This window comes from Caloenas nicobarica, chromosome 1, assembly GCF_036013445.1.
Source record: "Caloenas nicobarica isolate bCalNic1 chromosome 1, bCalNic1.hap1, whole genome shotgun sequence".
Classification (NCBI taxonomy): domain Eukaryota; kingdom Metazoa; phylum Chordata; class Aves; order Columbiformes; family Columbidae; genus Caloenas; species Caloenas nicobarica.
Window position 1 is genome coordinate 84,765,429 of NC_088245.1, and position 22,719 is coordinate 84,788,147.

Genomic DNA, 22,719 nt, shown 5'->3' on the forward strand with positions numbered 1-22,719 from the left:
TGGCCCCCCCAGATTATCAAGTCCTTTTACTTTTTGAAAGGAGAAATCCTGTCTGAATACTCTTTCCATTCAAGCCTAGACCGGAATAACACCTTTCCTCCATTTTCTTACCCTGTCCAATCCTGTTTCCCATACACACATTTCACTTAATCTTCTGAGTTCTTTTGTGAAGAATCATACTTTTGCCCCTTTAAAACAGTACAGCTTTGATTAACAGTGAGTTAAATAATAATCAAATCTGAAACGAGCCAAATAGGTTTCATAGACAAAAATCTCCTTTTGCTTGTTGAATAGTACATTCCTGTCGAACCATTTGTATGGGCCTATTGTGTTGAAACAACAGCACAGGCTTGTAAAAAAAATGGAGCCACACTCAAGGATTCATTCTCATTTTCTCTGCCTCATCTAAATTGTTTTATGGGAAATCCCCATCCTAATGCTTGAGGAATAAGGTATATCTATAGGTAATAAGGTATACCTATATGGAATACCATAAACAGTAGTCTGTGAAAAGCCTGAGGCCTATTTAAAAGCAATGTGGGTTTGGTCATTCTGATCTCCGAGTCTGTGATCCCCTCCCAGTGAGATAAGCCTCTAGTGCTGGGAAAATTGGGGTGTGAATTGCAGCACAAGGACTGCTGAGCCAGGACGGCTGTGCGGCTGCTGTAATCCCTCTGCTTCAAATGTAGGAGGGGCTATTTTGTGTTGAAAGTTTCTCCCTGTTTAGTAAGAACAAGCAGAAGGAATTATTTTGTAAGTAGGGTGACATGAATGGCATGAATGCCACCAGAAGTATATTTTTCCTTCGGTATCTGTTGCATTTAGAAGACAAGTTCTCAGGCAGAACTATATTGAATAACAAGGATGTTTCTGATCTCCCTGACCAAGCCTAGAAATACCACCGAATGTGAAGGGGGTTGTCAGAAACTGATTGGGATATGGGTGCATTTCAAGTTAAGCTGCATGAACTCCTGAGCATAGCACAGTATTTAATGCTATTGGAAAACATACAGGGTAGTCCTGTAAGTAAAATAAGCCATATTAGACCCCATATAAAAAACTTATTAGTACTGTCCTGCGCATGTGTCCTGTCACTAGACTGAACTCCTCCCCAACACTTACCTTACAAACATAGGCACAGGAAACCTTAGGTGAGGCATAGATCAAACCAATTTTGGTTTTATTATTTGCTTTCTCAACAGCAGCTAAATTGCTTCTCCAAAAGTGACCACAAAAAAATTAATCTTCTAACAGACATCCAGTGAAGGCAAAGTACAAAGCCACTGAAAAATGTCTTTTCCTTCTAGACCATTGATTAAGCTGTAAATGTGCTGTTAGGCTTCAGACTATGGCATGCCTCCCTGCAGTGTTATTACTTCAGTTTTATGGCAGTTTTTCCATCACAAATGAGGAATAGTGATGTGTCTGCCAAAAGGTCATGGGGTCACAGTGTCTGTTACTTAATGCTGTGTAAAGTAGCTACATTTCACTTTGCTGTAGTGATTGCACTCTTAAACCATACTTGAGATTCTGGCTTCAAAAAGACATGCATTGTTGATGTCCGGAAAATAGAAAAAAAATACATTCTTCCTTGTGCAGAGATAGAATTTACCTCCAAACTAGAAGCTACATTATCAAATTCCAGAATTTTTTTTTTTTTTCAGAAGGCCCTGGAAAAGGGGAACTAAACAATAAACAGGAGAGGGTGAAAGCACAGAACAGTCTCAGGGCGATAGCTAGAGGAGGAAAGCAAGTATCCAGCATATCTACAGAGAGGAAGTATAACAGAGAACTGCCCTTGCCCTGAGATGCAACCAGGCCAGTAATTCTTCTCAAGGGAGAGGATTGGAGCCCTGCTTCATGGTCTTTAAATCAACTGGGGAAAAAAAAACATTACAAGATTTATTAAAGAAAAGCAGATACAAGCTAAGGAACAGTTTCTGGCTGCCGACTCATTCCAGGGCCTATTGGACCTGGATGGGAAGGGACACACAATGGTACAATCTTTGTCAGACAAGAGAGGGAGGATGTCAAGGGTCCACAGGTACCATCTGACCCCTGTTGTTCTAAGATAGACCTCAGTGTGACCTCAGGCTGCTCCAGCTCAGACTCTCTCCCTCCCCAGCACTCAGTGGTGCGTAATGCTCTGTTCTGCCTGGAAACAGCAGCAGATGAGAAAGAAAACCACGTGTACACCAAGGCACTGATGGCGTACACCTTCGCCCTGGCAGGGAAGGAGGAGAAAAGGAAGGCATTGCTCAGCTTACTTGAAAAGGAAGCTGTGAAAAAGGGTGAGTGCTCCTGGTGGGACATCTTTTTCTTCCAACCTGCTGACCTTACATCTTCCTTTGATAAGATGGCTTTTATTGGTGGGGCAATGGCTTTAGGAAATTGCTTCTGTGGGTAGGGACAGGGGGTGGGAGAGGAAAGCCTTGTGCAAAGGGGTTGAGTTTTTGAGAACTCTCTCTCAGTGCCCAGCCCTACTTCTACGCCCCGAGGGAGTTCATCAGGTAGCACCAGGCACCATCCCCATTGGTCCTGAAGTAAAGGGTGACTGTGCTCATGTCCCTCCTCAGTCGACTCCTCTTTCCACACCAGGCACTGCTTAGCAAGGGCCTAGCAATGTTTATGGCTGCACATGCTCAACATCGAACAAAGCTGAGCTTGCACAGGTCAGATAAATCAGAGAAAAGCTGCATGAGCTGTGCAAGAAAATGAACATGCAGGTCATTTCAGAGGCTACAGTGTAGCCTCTGAGTAAAGTCAGGAAGTGTTCTGGTGAAGTCAGGCCAGACAGTGGGTTTGCCCAAGTGTTGGGCAGCAGGGTTGTGAAGGAAGCATCCCCAGCACCTTTTTGGTTTTCCGGCTGCAGATGACTATCAAGCCCTGCTCACAGTCATAGGGTCATTTTGCCTTATGGAGCTTGTCACTCCCTGACTCTGGTATCTCTACTTCAAAAGGGAAGGTGAGCTAGCCTGGTGCCCTGGTGATCTGTTCAGGTCACTGATTCCTCAAGGTGTCCAAGCCCATAAATGCCCCTGTGAATCTGGAGTCTAGGACGAAGTGGTATCCAGCCCTGAGGACCAAGCCTCAGCAGCCTCGGCTTAGTTGTAAACCTGCAGCAAGTGTAAAGCTGAACCTTCCCATGTCATGCTACATGACAGATGCATCGTGGAGGCTCTGGCCTCCCAACTGGATCGGCAGCAGATCAAGGACTCCCTTGCAATAACTACTAATAACTGGTTGTTGTCTTCTCTCCACACGCTCCCTGGCTGCTATGAAGATGGGTCTGTTCATTGGCAGCGGCCAGGGAAAGAGCCAGAGGTTGATCTCCCATACTTCCGCTACCGAGCTCCCTCTGCTGAAGTGGAGATGACAGCCTACGTGCTCCTTGCTCACCTCACCACGCAGCCGGCACCTTCCCAGGAGGAGCTGTCATTCGCATCTCTTATTGCAAAGTGGATCACCAGTCAGCAGAATCCCAATGGAGGCTTCTCTTCCACCCAGGTGAGCTGCTTCCCTCCCGCCACCTCTCACATCAATGCCAGAAGATGGGAAGTGTCAGAGACCTAGGTGGGAGTACAGTAGGGTTTGCAAGGGCAGGGACTGTAGCGCTGCAGTATCTCGCTGTAGCATCTACCATGGTTTCCAAAGTTCCCAAGAGGCAAGAGGCTAGTATGTGTCTCTGGGAATTACTGATATTTTGGTTAATGATGTGGCTTGACTGACACTACAGTGAGGCACCACAGTAGGGACACGAGGGACTGTGTCATTGGAGAGGGCTCCCACTGCAATCTGTTTCTGCATCTGAAGTTGCTGCTTCACCCTGTGGCGAGCAAGTAAAGGCTGTGCAGAGCTGCACACCAGAGAGCTGAGGGAGCATGCAACTGCTGTGCAGAGGACACAGGAAGGGAATGGAAACATGCAAAAGCTGCTCATTCGCTCTGTCCTTTGTCCTTAAAACTGGAGAAAGTGAATGGAGGAGAGGGTGTCTCCTGGCAGCAAAGGGCAGGCTGTGGGTGGGCAGGCTGTGGAAAGGCTAACTCTGTCCCCCTGGGTGCCGGAACCCGTCTCTTCCAGGACACAGTGGTGGCCCTCCAAGCCTTGTCCTTGTATGGAGCTGTCACCTATGCCAAGAGTGGAGCAGCTTCCAAAGTGAGCCTGCAATCTGGAGGGGACTTCCAGCAAGACTTCCAAGTGGATCCCACAAACCGGCTGCTGCTCCAGCGTGTGCCCCTGCCCCAGGTGCCCGGCGAGTACAGCACAGAGGTTTCTGGTGATGGATGCGTCTACCTGCAGGTGAGGGGAAGCAGGTGGCGCCCCTAGGAGGGGAGTCCTTTGCCAGGCAGGAGCCAAGGAGAGGGCAGAAGGGACAGCGCAGAGGGGAGGAGTGGGAGGGAAGGCTCTGGGAGAGGGACTAGGAGAAGAAGAGTAGAGGTGTGTGGAGGAGAAAGAGTGCGAAGGAATTGAGGGAGGGAGGGAGGGAGGGAGGAAGGAAGGAATTGAGGGAGGGAGGGAGGGAGGGAGGGAGGAAGGAAGGAAGGAAGGAAGGAAGGAAGGAAGGAAGGAAGGAAGGAAGGAAGGAAGGAAGGAAGGAAGGATCCGCTGTGTGGAGGAGCTGGGAGAATGGGAGAAGCACGGAGGCCAGACAAGGAAAGGATTGTCTCTCTCAAGTGCTGAGCACATGCACACACATGCTTTCCTCTAGACAAGCCTGAGGTACAACGTGCAGCCCACGCAGGAGGATGCACCCTTCATGCTCCTTGTGTACACAGTGCCAGAGACATGTGTGGACTCCAAGGCTCCCAAGGTCTTTGACATAGGCATAAATGTCAGGTGAGTCTGCGTTTGGGTCTGAGCCTTCTTGAGAAGCCATGGGAGCTGGAGGAGGTCTGGCTGTCCAGGGTGAGCCACTGTGGAAGCCCTGGAGGGGCAGTGCCTCCCTGGAAAATGGGCAGGATGCAGCTGGGCTGGGAGGAGAGGCTGTGGAGGAAGGACACGTCCTGCAGTCATGGAGCTGTGTGGGCAGCCCGTGGCTGGGCTACTGAGAGGCTGCTCAGCTGACTAGGAGGCCCTGGCATAGCTGGAGAAGGTGCTGGACTGTCAGGATGTGGTGGGGCGGCAGGTAATATGGAAAAGGTGGAAGTGCCCCAGCTTCCATTTGAGGTGCCCTGAAACTTTGTCACTTGGTTCCTTAGTTACACTGGGGAGCGCAACGTCTCCAACATGGTGATTGTTGATGTGAAGATGCTGTCAGGATTCATCCCCATCAAATCCTCTGTGAGGAAGGTAGGATGCTGTGTAAAGCATTTCTTTTGAGTATAGCTGTCCTTAATCAGGGGCACCAATTTCCTTATATAAAGGAGCATCTAATTCTTCCTCTGGTATGTTCTCTGCTGTTAGACCTGTCCCTCTTTTCCTCCAGGTCTTCCACTTCTCAGCTGTGGAGGAGTGGTGAATGAGGGATGCCAATAGCAGCATTCTCTTCCCACCCCTCAAGCACTTGTGGTAGCTTGCAGTTGCCCTGAGACCAAGAGCTGGAAGGAGACCATCAGGTCTAATTTCAGGGACTCAGGAGCCTTGGGAGATGTATGACAGCTGTGACAATGCTGTTCCCTGATTCTATTTTTGTGTCAAGGAGGTGCAGGAGCATGAGATGGTGGGAACTGGGGGAAGATGTACTGTGCATTCCCAAGGAGAAGCATGGCTTCACACAAGAGTGTTTGCCAAGTCCCCTGGGAAGGACTTTACTCATATGCTTTACTTCTCAGCATCCATCTGCTGAGGTTCTAGGGGTGGGAGAAAGCTTAGATGAGTTGAAGGATGGTAGACTAACTTCCCTTCAGATCAGCAAACTCTTCCATGTCTCCTCTTTCCAGCTCTCAAACAGCTGGTTTCACCAGATCCAGCGGACTGAAGTGAGCTCAAACCATGTTCTGCTGTACATAGAGCAGGTATGGACTGAATCAGGGCTGCCATGGGACACACAGCGAGTTCTGTAGCACACTGGCAATAGCATGTACAGAGATGGAGAGCAATGCTAAGCATCTCTGGACTTGTAAACATGACACATAAACCTGACTGCTAATGATCTTCATTCCAGCCTCAGCAGCCTTTCCCTCTGCCCCACACACACATCAGGCCCCGGCCTCCCCAGCAGCCAGAGCCTCCCCCAGTGGGGGGAAAGGCCCCAGGGTTTCCCCTTGTCCCCAGCCAGGCCCGCAGCTCCCGCAGCCCCAGGGCCCGGGCACGGCTGCCAGGGGAGAGCGACGGAGCCCAGGGCGGTGCGGGGACACGGGGGAGCCCGGGGCGGTGCGGAGCCGCCCCTGAGCTTCCACCGCCTCCCTTCCCCAGCTGGGCAGCGAGACCCTCAGCTTCTCCTTCACGGTGGAGCGGGACGTCCCCGTGCAGGGCCTGAAGCCGGCGCAGGTGAAGGTCTATGACTACTACGAGACAGGTGAGCGCGGGGCTGGGGCTGCCCCGGGCAGCGGGACGCGGGGAGGGGCCCGGGAGCGGCGGGACCTGCAGCTGCCCCGGCCGGGGCCCTCGCCCGCCCCGCGCTGCCTGAGCTGTCTGAGCGCACAGGCGCCCGGAGCGCTGGAGGCCGCCACGCTGCCCTCCTGCTCCTGCTCCTGCTCCTGCTCCTGCTCCTGCCCGGGCGGGCCCCACGGAACGCCGGCAGGCAGGTCCGGGCGGCGGTGACGGTGTGCGGATCCCTGCCGGGCTGCCCCTCACACCGGCAGCTGCTGCGCAGCCGCCCGCCCCTAAGGGACACAGCGCAGGAGGCCGCGGCCCCAGCCCGCCCCCCGGGGTGTGCGAGGCCGGTCCTGCGGGCGCTGGGGGTCCCGTGTTCCGGGCCGGCCCCAGAGCGCAGCCCCGCCCGCGCTTCCAGGCGGTCCCTGCGCTCCTCGTCCCGGCTGCGGCGCCGGGGCGGCAGCGACAGAGGCAGAGCCGCCCCCGGCCCAGCGTGCTGGCAGGAGGTGTCTGGGCAGTTCTTGGGCACACTGCGGTGGAGACCCGCCGGGGCTGCTCTGCGGGCCGGCTCTGCCCTGCCCTGCGCTCCGGACGGGCCGTGACCGGGGCTCCCTCCCGCCCGACTGGGATCTCTGTGGGAAGGGGAGGGTGGCGGCAGCAGCCCGTGTGGGGCCTGCGAGAAGCGTCTCTCTGGCACCCGCCCCTCTGCCAGGAGCGCCGAGGGGCTGCTGACAGCCCGCTCTCCCTTCCCTTCTGTTTTCCAGATGAGTTTGCCACACAGGAGTACAGCGCTCCCTGCACCACAGGTAGGGTATTGAAACCTTTTCCCTTCTTCACAGTTATCTACGTCTTCTTCCTTGTATTTTTCATGTTCCAGCCAGTGCTTGTCTCTTTCTGCTCAATGGGTAATTTGGATGAAATTGGCTCAACTCGCAGGCACAGATTTTGTATACAAAACTGAGAGCACAAGAGGCACTATGTTATTGTCTCGTTCAAAATCCATCATCTCTGAATTCTCAAATTGGTTTCCATTATCAAGTTCTCCTGGCTTGAATGAAGATTGTGTCTCTATTGTTCTGTTACTGCCCCTTGGACTTTTTCTTTGAGTTGAAGTTTCTTATATTATTTTTCTTGTCTCTGATTTGAGGTATCCTCTGGTCCTTCCTGAGAGCTCCAGCTAGTGTAGCTGTGGGATCATTGTGAGGGGACTTGGCTCTTTCAAACCACCTAGCACACTCCTCCCCAAAAGCGCTCTGTCTAGAGCAACAGAGCAAATTAAGACCACCAAAAGATAACCCATAAAAGCAGCATGTCATGGTCTGACCTACCATGATTTCATGCTGTGCTCCAGAACCTCCTGGCATACCTTTGCACTGAAGCTGTAATGCAGTGCTGCCTTTAGCCTTGTGCTTCCTCCTGCAGTAGGGACTCCTCATTACAGAGGAATCCCTCCCAACCCTTGCTATTGAAGAGGTGTTTGGCTCTTATAGGAGCTTGGGCTTTCCTCTCTTTTGTGGTGACAGAAAACTGCCATGGTGGTAGATCCCCACAGCCACATCACTCGTCTGTGCGAGGAATCACTTCTCCAATATGGAACCCTAGCCTGCTTAGCAACTCTATGTGGCAAAGTCCGTGGTGGCTCTGGCACATTGTGGCATGCCTTTGAGCAATGTCATTCTCCTTGGATCCCAAGAGATGGCAAGTTTGCCTTTGGCAGCTACTGTCTGGAGCAACAGCTGCTTCCTGCTCAGCTCCCGTTGCCCAAGCAGGACAGGGGTCTCACAGGAGGCAGGTATTCCTCATGACCCTAGGCAGCCAGCCTTCTGTCTTGGTTTGGAGTCTGAGCCGGTAGGACAGAGAGGGGTTCTCTGCACTACAAGGCCTTGAGGCTTAGGAGCACAGGTAATGTAGGAGCTTCTGTGGAAGGCCCTGACCAGGGATGCTTCTCCTGTCCTATATGGAGTCTTCCAATATGAAGACTAGCAGGTCTGGCTTCCCATCAGTTGCCCAGTTTCAGATGTTTGGAATATGGAGGCTTCTGGAAAGCACTGAGACCCTGGAAAGTGGTTTTTCACAGGGCCTCACTGTGGCATCTGAGAGCAGAGAAAAAGTGATTTGGACTTGGGGAAAGCAAAAGCTTTATCTCTTGCTGGTGGTAAATGGTGAAATTTATCCCTTTTTGTATTCTTATCTGGTGGCCAGGAAAAGAGCCTGAGCTCCCACGCTTTTACTCCATACTGCTTGCTAACCTGAGTTGTGTCTGTAGGTACAGCTGTGTCTGCTGATTCTAGCCTACAGCCTCCCTTCATGGAAAAAGGGTGCATAAGCCCTAAGACAGACACTGAGCGGACAGTAAAGCATTTCCAAAGGATCTGTTAGTGTGGTCTGGTTATCCAGTCTGAGACTAGTGGGGAGGCTTTAGATTTTGGGCTACTCTTCCCCATGTCTGTTAAAAGGCAGAGGCCCACCCATTGGTCTAGGTGTCCAAAGGTGGTCTGCACTGACTAAAAGGCGGATCTCAGTTGCAAAGCAGAAAGCTTCCTTCCCTGCTCTGAATAGTACTGATGCAGCAGATTCCTCCCACTCTCTGCAGAGAAATAAATACACTTTAAGAGCATGCCTCATTGCTGCAGTGAACATCGTTGCTGCCTGTTTGCACTGTGCTCCTGTGTCCATCCCAGTTGTGACAAATCCCACTCTGCTTATCTCCCAGTGGGTCAGAAAGAGTCTCAGCCCTCTTGCAACTTCACACAGAATCACAGAGTGTTAGGGACTGGAAGGGACCTTGAAAGATCACCTAGTCCAATCCCCCTGTCGGAGCAGGAACACCTAGATGAGGCTACACAGGAAGGCGTCCAGGTGGGTTTGGAATGTCTCCAGAGAAGGAGACTCCACAACCTCCCTGGGCAGCCTGTTCCAGTGCTCTGTCACCCTCACTGAAGAAGTTTCAACTTCACATAGCTTTGAAGGTGGCATGAGTGTTGAGTGCTATGGATGATCTTCAACCCTGGTCAAACCCACATCTTCCCAAACCCACATCTTGCTCTCTCTGTCTCTTGGCCCAAGAGAGGGAACTGGCATATCTCTCTAACTCCTCTACCCTCCCCTTTTCTTCCATCCTTGCAGAGGAAGTAGACCAGGACAATGCATGAAGAATACTCCCAGTTGCTGGAATCCACCTGCCTCACTACCACCACCACCATCAATGGAGTGACAGATTAATAGTGCCTGCAAGGAATGGGAAATTAACTTTACAAATAAATTAACTGTACTCACCAATGATTTTTGAACAGTTTATTTCCTATTCTGTTTTTTCCTGCTTAGCCTCCAGTCACAGCATTAATCTCCCTGGCTTCTTAGGCTGAAGAGCATCCAATCCAGCCATGCCTGTGTGCAGGACAGTAAGGCTGACAAGTGAGGGGAAAAAACCAAAAAAGGACAGAATGATTTAAGTTGGGGGCAGCCTTTCTTAACATATCCCTCTCAGTGTTACGTACCCTGAACTTGTTATCTGAGATCCTGTCAAATGAACAGAGAAGGACAGGTACTTACTGACAATAAGTTCTCTCCCTTGGTTTAGAAACCATAACTTTGATTGAATTGGTCTCTGCGTGTCTCCCACTGGTAGGCAGCCTGGATGATCAGCTAATGTTACATGAAATTCAGCCTGTGCCGTGCCCCAAGGACACCCCTTCTAGGGTGGTTTCTTGTTTGTAGAAGAGTGGGAGGAGATACACAGTCTGTCCTCTTCTAAGATTATAATGTGCAGGAGTGGGCAGGAGGGATGTGTTCATGCATTATGTCTTCAGCTGCTAATTTATAATGGCCTGTTCTCCAGTTGAAGCTTGGGCCTTCTTGTGGAAACTTCTATATCTTGTGCCTCCTGCTTCTGGGACATTCCCAAGGAGAAGCTAATAGCATTTGCTGGTAACCTACCTAACTCTAGTTTAAATGGCACATTTATTTAAATCATAGAGTTGCTTTGGTGAAACTGTCTATAGTCCTCTTGGCTATCTCCAGAAATGCTTCCCTTTTCTTGGTTTTGTCCCATTAATTTCCGGTTTTAACCTTTAAATGGCAGAAAGATCTTATGTGACTGTTTATTCTCATACAATGCTTATTGTTAGGTATCATGGCTTATTGTGTATCCAAAGCATCCTAGTTGTTCCATCCAATTTTTTTAGTGTGCCTATTCAGTGTTTTTGAGAACAAATAAAGTTCTTCATTTATTTTGCTAGATATTAATATTATGTCACTTCGTCTCCTGTAATGTTTGATGTTTACTCACTTAAGACCTTTTTGACACCTAATATTCAAAGAAGTCTATGGAAAAAGCTGAGCAAGATTTCTAACCAAGCATGAATACGAATTGCATTTTGTTTTGATTTAGTAGTAAAACCATCTCATTTCCTACCATGAGGCAATTTCTTTTCCAAGTTCTCAAAGCAACATAGTTTTTGTTTGCTGAACTTAACTGTTTTGATTTCAGACCATTGTGATTTGACTTTAAAGCACACCATGCATTCCCCATGGGGACAGAAATTCAATGTTCAGACATTCCTGTACTTCCTTAAGGCAGCCTTGCTAAAGTTTCTCATGTGGTATGCCATGGAGGACCTGCAAGTATGTGGCTTTGGTGATTCACAGCCTACACAAACAGAGACACATTAAATGGCTTTACAGATAAGGACTAGCCAGGGAGCCCAAATGACAAGTGATGTGGCTGCTCATGGCCAACAGTTAGGTGTTGTCTAATTTAAAACCAGGCAGCAGAAAAACGTGTCAACTCTTTCCACGGTAGAAAGCCATTATCCAGATTTTGTGAATTGAACATACTCCAGTGATTTCAGACTTTTAAATTAAATTGTCATGATGATCCCTTTCTTTCATTTGAGGCAGAAAAGAGCCAACACCATAACCATGTAGAGTACTCACCAGAAAGTAATGAAAATGAAGGAGCTGTTGCCATCCATCTACAGACTACCATAAAGGAGGGTCTGTATATGCAGACCTGTATCTGTATGCACAAGTTCACAGACCAGGCACTTTTGAACCTGCTTGCCCCTAATTAACAGTCTCAGCTGGGACTGTGTGTCTCCACTACAGTCAGTATCTCAAGACCCCATAGCAAGGGGACAACTATAAAAGGGGCCAGAGCAAACTGCTTTCCTCACACAGTAAGGAATTAGAGCTCATGAAGGAGACAGAGGTCTTGAAACGCCCATGTGGATGATGACAATGCAAAGAGCATCAGCGCCAATGAAACGAGTTCTTTGCAGCATTGGTGACCTGGGTCTGTGTACGTGACAGAAGTTGCATGAGGGACTCCTATAGGTGTGTTTGCTTAAGCTTATGTTGTTGGCAGGGTCAAAGGCACACAGAACCACATAAATAAAATACACAAGGTGCCATACGACCTACGGAGCTGCATCCCTGGGAGAGATCTAGACTAGAGAGAATGTGATCATTTGGAAAACTGACATGCAAAAACTTTAACCCAAACTACCAGATGGAAATCCAGGGCCTCAACTCTGAATTCTGCTGAAGGACTGTAAGCTTACCTATGAGGGAGAAAAAAACAAAACAAAACAAACACACCACCAACACACAAAACAAAACAAAATACCATCAACTGTATTAAAATTACTCAAAAATCCCAAAATAGATTTACAGGCCTCCACTGAGGGTAAAAGGGAAAAGTTCTCATGAAAAATGCAAGGGGTTTGACTCATAAGGTGGTTCTTGGTTTAAATTCTGACTAATGACACTGTTAAGCTCCTAGTCCCTCTCTGATTTCACTTAAACTGTTTAGAAAGAGCAGACAGTGTCTTCGCTGCCAGAATGGGAGTCCACAGGTTTTCCCTTCACTTTTATCTGGCCTGCTGTGAAAGATCAGACTGGGCAGGTTCACACTGTCCTTCCACCTCATAGTAGTAATTTCACAGGGAGATAAGGTGATATGTGATCACTGGCTTATGTCCAACAATTACCTTGCAAAAAAACACCCACTTATAGAGGCAGGGAACCAAGCTTCCAGTGCATAATGGATCATGTAGGCTTTTTTTCCTGGAGAACTGGCAAGCATGGAGGCAAACCTCCCAAATGCTAAAAGCTGTCTGCCACCTGGTATTCCTGAGGAATTGCCAAACACCGCCTTGCCATGGATGGCTCTGGATTTAAGTATTGGGCCATTACACAGTCTGAGCTATGCATAGAAGGAGAGAGAAGATGCAGTAACAAAAAACAAGGCCAGAGGCATCTGATGAGAATCAAGATTTAATTTATTTACAGTGTTGCTTCCTTTTTGGTGTTGAGGTGTCCTCCTCTAACATTTCAATAGGCCCCCGCAACAAGATCTAGGGACAGAGACACGCGTGTTGTTCCAGCAAGGTTCAGACAAGATGTGGTCTTCAGGCATTTCCCTGTTCAGCCTTGGCTGGAGGTGGGAAAAGGACACAGTGAGATAAGTATCCTGGTGATGCAGTGTCCAGAGCCCTGGATATCTTTGCGTTCTGGTGGCTATGGGAGTTCAAGCCCCGCTTAAATCTGGAAAACTGGCTCATCTAAAAATACCCAGTTGCAGACAGATAACTGAACGTAAATAGCTGGACACATTGAAGATATATATCCATGCTACAGAGACAGGATGGGAGGCAGAGATATCCTGGAGATACATGAGCTATCCCACTACACATTCTCTCAGCACCTGGATTTCTCAAAGGAAGGGAAAAAATAATCCAGGGCACAGTCTGAAAGGCCCCCATCAAAGACATGTGAATAACATCAAAATTTCACCAAGATGTTTGGTAGACAATTCCTCATCACCCTTGTGTCTGAGGCATAGCAAACGTGGCCCTGAAAAGGGCAGAGACACAAAGGCTGAGTGTGTTCAGTCCCAAGGGAGATTTCAGTCTTATTTGTACAATGTGACATACACACGCAGGAAACACAAGTGCGTCTGTGCGAATGAAGGCAGTAATGGTGGGATTGCCATTCTCAGTGAACAAAAATGAAAGCTTTATCTGATCCTACACAAGACATGGGGTGGCAGCATTGCTCTTTGTACTGAGGCATGCCCAGAGACTGCAGTAGGCACAGTGAGGATAAACGCTGACAGCACACCCAGGCTGAGGAAACCCAGGTCTGCAAAGACATTCAAGACAATCAGCAATAGGCCATGCTGGAACATCTCAGTTGTTCCTGTGCACCCTACCTGTGGTGCAGGGAGCGCTGTACTCCTGTGTGGCAAACTCATCTGGAAAACAGAAGGGAAGGGAGAGCGGGCTGTCAGCAGCCCCTCGGCGCTCCTGGCAGAGGGGCGGGTGCCAGAGAGACGCTTCTCGCAGGCCCCACACGGGCTGCTGCCGCCACCCTCCCCTTCCCCGCAGAGATCCCAGTCGGGCGGGAGGGAGCCCCGGTCACGGCCCGTCCGGAGCGCAGGGCAGGGCAGAGCCGGCCCGCAGAGCAGCCCCGGCGGGTCTCCACCGCAGTGTGCCCAAGAACTGCCCAGACACCTCCTGCCAGCACGCTGGGCCGGGGGCGGCTCTGCCTCTGTCGCTGCCGCCCCGGCGCCGCAGCCGGGACGAGGAGCGCAGGGACCGCCTGGAAGCGCGGGCGGGGCTGCGCTCTGGGGCCGGCCCGGAACACGGGACCCCCAGCGCCCGCAGGACCGGCCTCGCACACCCCGGGGGGCGGGCTGGGGCCGCGGCCTCCTGCGCTGTGTCCCTTAGGGGCGGGCGGCTGCGCAGCAGCTGCCGGTGTGAGGGGCAGCCCGGCAGGGATCCGCACACCGTCACCGCCGCCCGGACCTGCCTGCCGGCGTTCCGTGGGGCCCGCCCGGGCAGGAGCAGGAGCAGGAGCAGGAGCAGGAGCAGGAGGGCAGCGTGGCGGCCTCCAGCGCTCCGGGCGCCTGTGCGCTCAGACAGCTCAGGCAGCGCGGGGCGGGCGAGGGCCCCGGCCGGGGCAGCTGCAGGTCCCGCCGCTCCCGGGCCCCTCCCCGCGTCCCGCTGCCCGGGGCAGCCCCAGCCCCGCGCTCACCTGTCTCGTAGTAGTCATAGACCTTCACCTGCGCCGGCTTCAGGCCCTGCACGGGGACGTCCCGCTCCACCGTGAAGGAGAAGCTGAGGGTCTCGCTGCCCAGCTGGGGAAGGGAGGCGGTGGAAGCTCAGGGGCGGCTCCGCACCGCCCCGGGCTCCCCCGTGTCCCCGCACCGCCCTGGGCTCCGTCGCTCTCCCCTGGCAGCCGTGCCCGGGCCCTGGGGCTGCGGGAGCTGCGGGCCTGGCTGGGGACAAGGGGAAACCCTGGGGCCTTTCCCCCCACTGGGGGAGGCTCTGGCTGCTGGGGAGGCCGGGGCCCGATGTGTGTGTGGGGCAGAGGGAAAGGCTGCTGAGGACTGGGAGGAAAGTGCCAGTATGTCTGAAAGGTCAGCAGAAATCAGTATGGGATTTACTACTAATCTTGTCAGATCCATGGTACTTTGGAGTCCCAGATCTTTTTATTTATGTGGCCAAATGTCCCAATGACTGTGTTTCTGACCCATCCTTGCCCCAGATGGATACTCACCTTTTCCAGGTACACCAGGACATGGTTGGTACTCAGTTCTGTGCGCTCAATAACAGGGCGGCCTTCCAGCTGAACAAAGAAGGCCAAGATGTTACTGTGTTGAGGGTGGTCTCCCTGTGCCCCTTACCCAGCCCTATGGATCAGATGTACTGTGGATGAAACAATGGGGTACTGCTGCATGGAACTGCCTCCTTGGTGTGCCCCTAGGTATCATGGTCCCGAGACCTTCCCTTTGCCAGCCCGACAGATAAAGTACAGCCTGGCTCCAACAGAGACTGAGCACTGGTTTAAGCACAGTGGTGCAATGATTACATGAAAATACATCTGGCTTGCTATTTCTGCAACATCATATGACTGAGTTTGTTTTCCAGACCACGCACCTGCTCAGCATCTCAAACAGTGACCCAGGATCTTAACAGTTAAAATGCTACAGGGTGTTGTCAGGTCAGCAGAGGGAAAAAAGAAACAGCACTACTTCTGTATGTCCTATGCACAGACAAAGCATTTAGAGAGCTATCAGCACACAGTAATAGTGAAGGTGCCCATGACCAGTCTAAAGAAAAAAATAGATGCTCCTTTATATAAGGAAATTGGTGCCCCTGATTAAGGACAGCTATACTCAAAAGAAATGCTTTACACAGCATCCTACCTTCCTCACAGAGGATTTGATGGGGATGAATCCTGACAGCATCTTCACATCAACAATCACCATGTTGGAGACGTTGCGCTCCCCAGTGTAACTAAGGAACCAAGTGACAAAGTTTCAGGGCACCTCAAATGGAAGCTGGGGCACTTCCACCTTTTCCATAATACCTGCCGCCCCACCACATCCTGACAGTCCAGCACCTTCTCCAGCTATGCCAGGGCCTCCTAGTCAGCTGAGCAGCCTCTCAGTAGCCCAGCCACGGGCTGCCCACACAGCTCCATGACTGAAGGACGTGTCCTTCCTCCACAGCCTCTCCTCCCAGCCCAGCTGCATCCTGCCCATTTTCCAGGGAGGCACTGCCCCTCCAGGGCTTCCACAGTGGCTCACCCTGGACAGCCAGACCTCCTCCAGCTCCCATGGCTTCTCAGGAAGGCTCAGACGCAAACGCAGACTCACCTGACATTTATGCCTATGTCAAAGACCTTGGGAGCCTTGGAGTCCACACATGTCTCTGGCACTGTGTACACAAGGAGCATGAAGGGTGCATCCTCCTGCGTGGGCTGCACGTTGTACCTCAGGCTTGTCTAGAGGAAAGCATGTGTGTGCGTGTGCTCAGCACTTGAGAGAGACAATCCTTTCCTTGTCTGGCCTCCGTGCTTCTCCCATTCTCCCAGCTCCTCCACACAGCGGATCCTTCCTTCCTTCCTTCCTTCCTTCCTTCCTTCCTTCCTTCCTTCCTTCCTTCCTTCCTTCCTTCCTTCCTTCCTTCCTTCCTTCCTCCCTTCCTCCCTCCCTCCCTTCCTCCCTTCCTTCCTCCCTTCCTCCCTTCCTCCCTCCCTTCCTCCCTCCCTTCCTCCCTTCCTCCCTTCCTTCCTTCCTCCCTTCCTTCCTCCCTCCCTCCCTTCCTCCCTCTCTTCCTCCCTTCCTCCCTCCCTTCCTCCCTTCCTCCCTCCCTCCCTCCCTCAATTCCTTCCTCCCTCCCTCCCTTCCTCCCTCCCTCCCTCAATTCCTTCCCACTCTTTCTCCTCCACACACCTCTACTCTTCTCCTCCTAGTCCCTCTCCCTCCCACTCCTCCCCTCTGCGCTGTCCCTTCTGCCCCCTCCTTGGCTCCTGCCTGGCAAAGGACTCCCCTCCTAGGGGCGCCACCTGCTTCCCCTCACCTGCAGGTAGACGCATCCATCTCCAGAAACCTCTGTGCTGTACTCGCCGGGCACCTGGGGCAGGGGCACACGCTGGAGCAGCAGCCGGTTTGTGGGATCCACTTGGAAGTCTTGCTGGAAGTCCCCTCCAGATTGCAGGCTCACTTTGGAAGCTGCTCCACTCTTGGCATAGGTGACAGCTCCATACAAGGACAAGGCTTGGAGGGCCACCACTGTGTCCTGGAAGAGACGGGTTCCGGCACCCAGGGGGACAGAGTTAGCCTTTCCACAGCCTGCCCACCCACAGCCTGCCCTTTGCTGCCAGGAGACACCCTCTCCTCCATTCACTTTCTCCAGTTTTAAGGACAAAGGACAGAGCGAATGAGCAGCTTTTGCATGTTTCCATTCCCTTCCTGTGTCCTCTGCACAGCAGTTGCATGCTCCCTCAGCTCTCTGGTGTGCAGCTCTGCACAGCCTTTACTTGCTCGCCACAGGGTGAAGCAGCAACTTCAGATGCAGAAACAGATTGCAGTGGGAGCCCTCTCCAATGACACAGTCCCTCGTGTCCCTACTGTGGTGCCCCACTGTAGTGTCAGTCAAGCCACGTCATTAACCAAAATATCAGTAATTCCCAGAGACACATACTGGCCTCTTGCCTCTTGGGAACTTTGGAAACCATGGTAGATGCTACAGCGAGATACTGCAGCGCTACAGTCCCTGCCCTTGCAAACCCTACTGTACTCCCACCTAGGTCTCTGACACTCCCCATCTGCTGGCATTGATGTGAGAGGTGGCGGGAGGGAAGCAGCTCACCTGGGTGGAAGAGAAGCCTCCATTGGGATTCTGCTGACTGGTGATCCACTTTGCAATAAGAGATGCGAATGACAGCTCCTCCTGGGAAGGTGCCGGCTGCGTGGTGAGGTGAGCAAGGAGCACGTAGGCTGTCATCTCCACTTCAGCAGAGGGAGCTCGGTAGCGGAAGTATGGGAGATCAACCTCTGGCTCTTTCCCTGGCCGCTGCCAATGAACAGACCCATCTTCATAGCAGCCAGGGAGCGTGTGGAGAGAAGACAACAACCAGTTATTAGTAGTTATTGCAAGGGAGTCCTTGATCTGCTGCTGATCCAGTTGGGAGGCCAGAGCCTCCACGATGCATCTGTCATGTAGCATGACATGGGAAGGTTCAGCTTTACACTTGCTGCAGGTTTACAACTAAGCCGAGGCTGCTGAGGCTTGGTCCTCAGAGCTGGATACCACTTCGTCCTAGACTCCAGATTCACAGAGGCATTTATGGGCTTGGACACCTTGAGGAATCAGTGACCTGAACAGATCACCAGGGCACCAGGCTAGCTCACCTTCCCTTTTGAAGTAGAGATACCAGAGTCAGGGAGTGACAAGCTCCATAAGGCAAAATGACCCTATGACTGTGAGCAGGGCTTGATAGTCATCTGCAGCTGGAAAACCAAAAAGGTGCTGGGGATGCTTCCTTCACAACCCTGCTGCCCAACACTTGGGCAAACCCACTGTCTGGCCTGACTTCACCAGAACACTTCCTGACTTTACTCAGAGGCTACACTGTAGCCTCTGAAATGACCTGCATGTTCATTTTCTTGCACAGCTCATGCAGCTTTTCTCTGATTTATCTGACCTGTGCAAGCTCAGCTTTGTTCGATGTTGAGCATGTGCAGCCATAAACATTGCTAGGCCCTTGCTAAGTAGTGCCAGGTGTGGAAAGAGGAGTCGACTGAGGAGGGACATGAGCACAGTCACCCTTTACTTCAGGACCGATGGGGATGGTGCCTGGTGCTACCTGATGAACTCCCTCGGGGCATAGAAGTAGGGCTGGGCACTGAGAGAGAGTTCTCAAAAACTCAACCCCTTTGCACAAGGCTTTCCTCTCCCACCCCCTGTCCCTACCCACAGAAGCAATTTCCTAAAGCCATTGCCCCACCAATAAAAGCCATCTTATCAAAGGAAGATGTAAGGTCAGCAGGTTGGAAGAAAAAAATGTCCCACCAGGAGCACTCACCCTTTTTCACAGCTTCCTTTTCAAGTAAGCTGAGCAATGCCTTCCTTTTCTCCTCCTTCCCTGCCAGGGCGAAGGTGTACGCCATCAGTGCCTTGGTGTACACGTGGTTTTCTTTCTCATCTGCTGCTGTTTCCAGGCAGAACAGAGCATTACGCACCACTGAGTGCTAGGGAGAGATACCCAGTGATTAGAAGGCTGGGGAGAAATTAAGTTTTTGCCTTACTAATGACACATCATTCCACTGAACTTTGAGGAGTGGTCTGCCAGAATGAAGTCTAAGGATAAGTAGGGTACGATTTTTTTCCAGTTATGCAAATATTGTCAGCACATAATTCTTATATCACAGGGCTCAACAAACAAGTCCTTTTTTCAATGTGGAGGAAATTCTGGGCAGTAAAGTGTCCTCATAGACTAACACAACATAACTGACTCAAGTTTGGTTGCAGCCACATACAGTTACAAGCAGAGGAATCTCCAGCAATGCGATAGTGATGTAGGCTGTCAGCGAGACCTCGTTGTCCACTCCACCCTGCAGGGAAACATAAAAGTAGATGCTGACCCAATCTTGCTTCCTATCTTCAGTCTTTTCTCCCACTCCAGTGGGAATACTTCATTCTGCATTCTAGCTTGTCTCCACACAGTATTCAAGGTGAGGCCTCAGCAGTGCTGAGTACATTGGGATGATCTTTTTCCTAGTCCTGTTGGCCACACTGTTCTTGATGCTGTTGGCCTTTTTGGCCACCTGGGCACACTGCTGGCTCATATTCATCTGGCTGTCAATCAGCACCCCGAGGTCCTTTTCCTCCAGGCAGTTTTCCAGCTACTCGTCCCCGAGCCTGTACTACTGCATGGGGCTGTTGTAATCCAAATGGAGGACCTGGCAGCAGGCCTCGTTGAACTTCATACAATTGGCCTCAGCCCAATGATGCAGCTGGTCCAAATCCCTCTGCAGAACCTTCCTACCCTCCAGCAGATCAACACTCCCACCCAACTTGATTTCATTTGCACACTTACTGAGGGTGCACTCACTCCCCTCATCCAGATCATTGATAAAGAGATTAAACAGAACTGGCCCCAACACTGACCCCTGGGGAACACCACTCCTGAGCAGCCACCAACTGGATTTGACTCCATTCACCACAACTCTTTGGGCCCGGCCACCCAGTCAGTTCTTTAACCGGCGAAGAATGGCCTCTGGCTCCCGAGTTCTTGCCATTGACATGGGCATTTCCCATCTGCCTGTATACTCAGGAAGCTCAACTGGACCCATCTGACTTATGGTCAAGTTCTAGCCTCACAAAGAAACAACCAGGCAGCCACGTTACCTTCAAGGCATTGTTCAGGAGTGTCCCAGAGCTGCGGAAACAGCCATTCTCCTTCTGTTTGTACGACAGCCAGACCAAAGCATCCTGGATATGCTTCTCATCTATGAAGATGTAACGCCGGGCCTGGGCAAAGGACTTGAGAACGAAGGCTGTGAGCCTGAAAGAGAGAAAGGGCAGTGAAAGGGCCTGAGTAGGCCTGTTATGCATTGCAGGTGACAGGGCCCATGTGCACATCATCTGCTTGGAGAAAGGCAAGAAGGCCTGAGGAACTGTGGGCCAGTTAGTCAGCCCACATGTATATTATGTCTTCACCTCAAAAAAACTGTCAAAAAACTGCTTCACAACTTGGTTTCTTGTCCCTCTTTTCGCTCATAAAACCCTGTGATCCCTTTGTGTTGAGGCTACAGTTTGAAGGACAGTTATTGTTCTGCATCTAAAAAAAATCTCTTTAGATAAAGTAGGGAATAGCATGCCAAAACATCTGCATAATAGTAATACTCAAAATGACAGGGAAGAATAATTAAATCCCTGCTAGCTCATGGTCTATTGGCAGGACTCTTGCATTAGAAATCCATGCCTCATGGGTTTCTCAGAAGTCCCCAGAGTTTTAAAGCAAAGAAGAACATGTTAAAAGAGTGTTTGCTGGAGTCATTACAAGCAGTTATGGAAAAGTAGCAGGCATGAGGCGAGAAGCCAGCATGCTACTTAGCCAAGTGTTGTTGCAGAAACTAAAACTGAAGGTGATGAAATCATCCATTCTTACTCTTACCTGAAGTTGAAAATGCATGGCAATGATATGCTGGAGCAACTCAAAACTTTGCAGTAAGTCACACTGGCAACACACATCCTCCTCCAGGCTGTGTTTGCTTAATAATACACAAACGCTCTTGAAAAAAATCATACAGCACTGTTCTTGTATTATCATCCTTTCCACTTATATGGAAACACCTTTCCCAGCAGCCTTCTCAGCATACGCTGGTCTAGAAGAGCTGCCACTGCAACTCTTCAGCCTTCCTCAGTTAGGATGTGAAATCCCTTCTCCCTTCTTCCCCAATTTATCACCATTTCTTTCATGTCTGTCATGGTCCTCAGACCTGCTGGTGGAAGGATGTGCTTCAGCTACATAACAGGATGGTGCAGCCTATTTTATTAAGTAGAAGGCAGCACAGGGACCACACCAGCTCAGGAAAGCCTGGTGGTCTACAAAAGAATTTCATATTTACTGTCATGCAGCACTTATTATAAATATGTAGAGGAGAAAGAAGAGCATATAAGGGAGGCATAATTGACATGAAAATCGCACCATGTGTTCCCTGGTTGGCCATAACGTGGTCCAAAGGTACTGTAAGAGCCATCTGGGTGCTTGTAGTTCAGCTGCCTCTGATAACCTGTAATGGAGAGTTAAAGCAAGATTCAGATGCCAGAGGAAGTCTCCTGAGGGATGGGGAAGCAGAAAAACAGCTGTATCAGCAAAGGCAAAGGAGAGAAGAGTAGGTCAGCCCTATCCTAGCCAGTAAGAAGTACTGTACATCCCCACTTCTATGCACTGCTTGTACTGCATGAGGTGCAGCAACACCTGCGTTTCTTCAGAAGGGAGGATATATTAGTGACAATGGACAAGTCACTGTAGCAGGCCACCTGACAACTCTGCACTGCATTGCAACCCAATTAGGGAGAAAAGAAAAGTGAGTGCAATGATCAGGTACACTAATGCTTAAGCAACAGAAAATAATAAAGGAAAAAGCAGTGAAGGGCCTTCTCAGGCATACAGCAGAGACCATCTGTGCATGAGAGAAGCTCTCTTTGCACATTTGGCCAACATTTGACAGAACCACCCCAGGCAGGATCTGGAAAAAATACAATGCAGAAGAAAAAGCCATGTCCCAGCTCACCGCTCACTAAGTATCCGATGGCCTTGGATTTGACCTCCTCACTCAGCTGCCCTGTCTTGTTCAGATAGTCCAGGACGTAGATGTTGGGTGCAAACAGGACCATGTTCTGCTCCCCACAGCCAAACGGCATCTGGAGGAGCTGGTGCAGGTTCTGCATGGCAGTGCCCAAGATGTCGCCTGGGGAGCAGGAGATACCAGAGGGATATTAACAACGCTCAGGGTTGTCTGTCAGAATCAGAGGTAGCTACTGAATGAGGGAAGCAGGAGATCACAAAGAAGAACAAAAGAAAATCTGAATTGATAAAGATCTTGGAATGAAATGCAGAACAGCAGCAAAAAGAGGGAAATGAGAGGTTAGGGCACTGGCAGAGAACGCTGAACAAAAGAACATGCAGAAAGGGGAGAAGAAAGAGCACAACTGGGAGGGAAAGTGCTTGGGACAGAGGGGTGAAAGACAGGAATGATGTGTGCTGGAAACGAGGAGAAAAGACTGTGAGGTAGGAGGCCAACAGAGAGGGGCAGAAACAGCACATGGTTCTTCTCCAAGTCTGCTCACTCACCCAGCACTGAGAAATATGCTCTTCCTGAGTCTTGTACCACATTTGAGGGTAGCAACAGGGAAAACTTCTCTTTTACAGGTACTCCTGAGA

General features: G+C 50.8%; 2 protein-coding genes across 3 annotated transcripts in view; one reads left to right on the forward strand and one right to left on the reverse strand.

The window, feature by feature from the left end:
- The window catches only part of LOC135987761 (alpha-2-macroglobulin-like), a 41,419-nt gene extending 30,760 nt beyond the window's left edge, over nucleotides 1-10,659 (forward strand). Inside the window, 9 exon segments of the mRNA XM_065632906.1 lie at nucleotides 2,126-2,291; nucleotides 3,284-3,507; nucleotides 4,081-4,299; nucleotides 4,709-4,836; nucleotides 5,199-5,289; nucleotides 5,880-5,954; nucleotides 6,355-6,457; nucleotides 7,239-7,280; nucleotides 9,601-10,659. Coding sequence (XP_065488978.1) covers nucleotides 2,126-2,291; nucleotides 3,284-3,507; nucleotides 4,081-4,299; nucleotides 4,709-4,836; nucleotides 5,199-5,289; nucleotides 5,880-5,954; nucleotides 6,355-6,457; nucleotides 7,239-7,280; nucleotides 9,601-9,626 — 1,074 coding nt within the window. The 3' untranslated portion in view covers nucleotides 9,627-10,659.
- A 2,078-nt stretch (nucleotides 10,660-12,737) lies between these two features.
- Nucleotides 12,738-22,719, reverse strand: part of LOC135984520 (alpha-2-macroglobulin-like) — a 31,674-nt gene continuing 21,692 nt past the window's right edge. For both annotated transcript variants that reach the window (XM_065626882.1, XM_065626881.1), the window contains exons 23-36: nucleotides 22,630-22,713; nucleotides 22,070-22,246; nucleotides 21,481-21,565; nucleotides 20,178-20,334; nucleotides 19,307-19,381; nucleotides 18,853-19,018; nucleotides 17,637-17,860; nucleotides 16,845-17,063; nucleotides 16,139-16,266; nucleotides 15,686-15,776; nucleotides 15,037-15,105; nucleotides 14,512-14,614; nucleotides 13,688-13,729; nucleotides 12,738-12,910 (exon numbers count right to left, since the gene is read on the reverse strand). In XM_065626882.1, coding sequence (XP_065482954.1) covers nucleotides 12,885-12,910; nucleotides 13,688-13,729; nucleotides 14,512-14,614; nucleotides 15,037-15,105; nucleotides 15,686-15,776; nucleotides 16,139-16,266; nucleotides 16,845-17,063; nucleotides 17,637-17,860; nucleotides 18,853-19,018; nucleotides 19,307-19,381; nucleotides 20,178-20,334; nucleotides 21,481-21,565; nucleotides 22,070-22,246; nucleotides 22,630-22,713 — 1,646 coding nt within the window. In that variant the 3' untranslated portion in view covers nucleotides 12,738-12,884. The remainder of the gene's footprint in view (nucleotides 12,911-13,687; nucleotides 13,730-14,511; nucleotides 14,615-15,036; nucleotides 15,106-15,685; nucleotides 15,777-16,138; nucleotides 16,267-16,844; nucleotides 17,064-17,636; nucleotides 17,861-18,852; nucleotides 19,019-19,306; nucleotides 19,382-20,177; nucleotides 20,335-21,480; nucleotides 21,566-22,069; nucleotides 22,247-22,629; nucleotides 22,714-22,719) is intronic.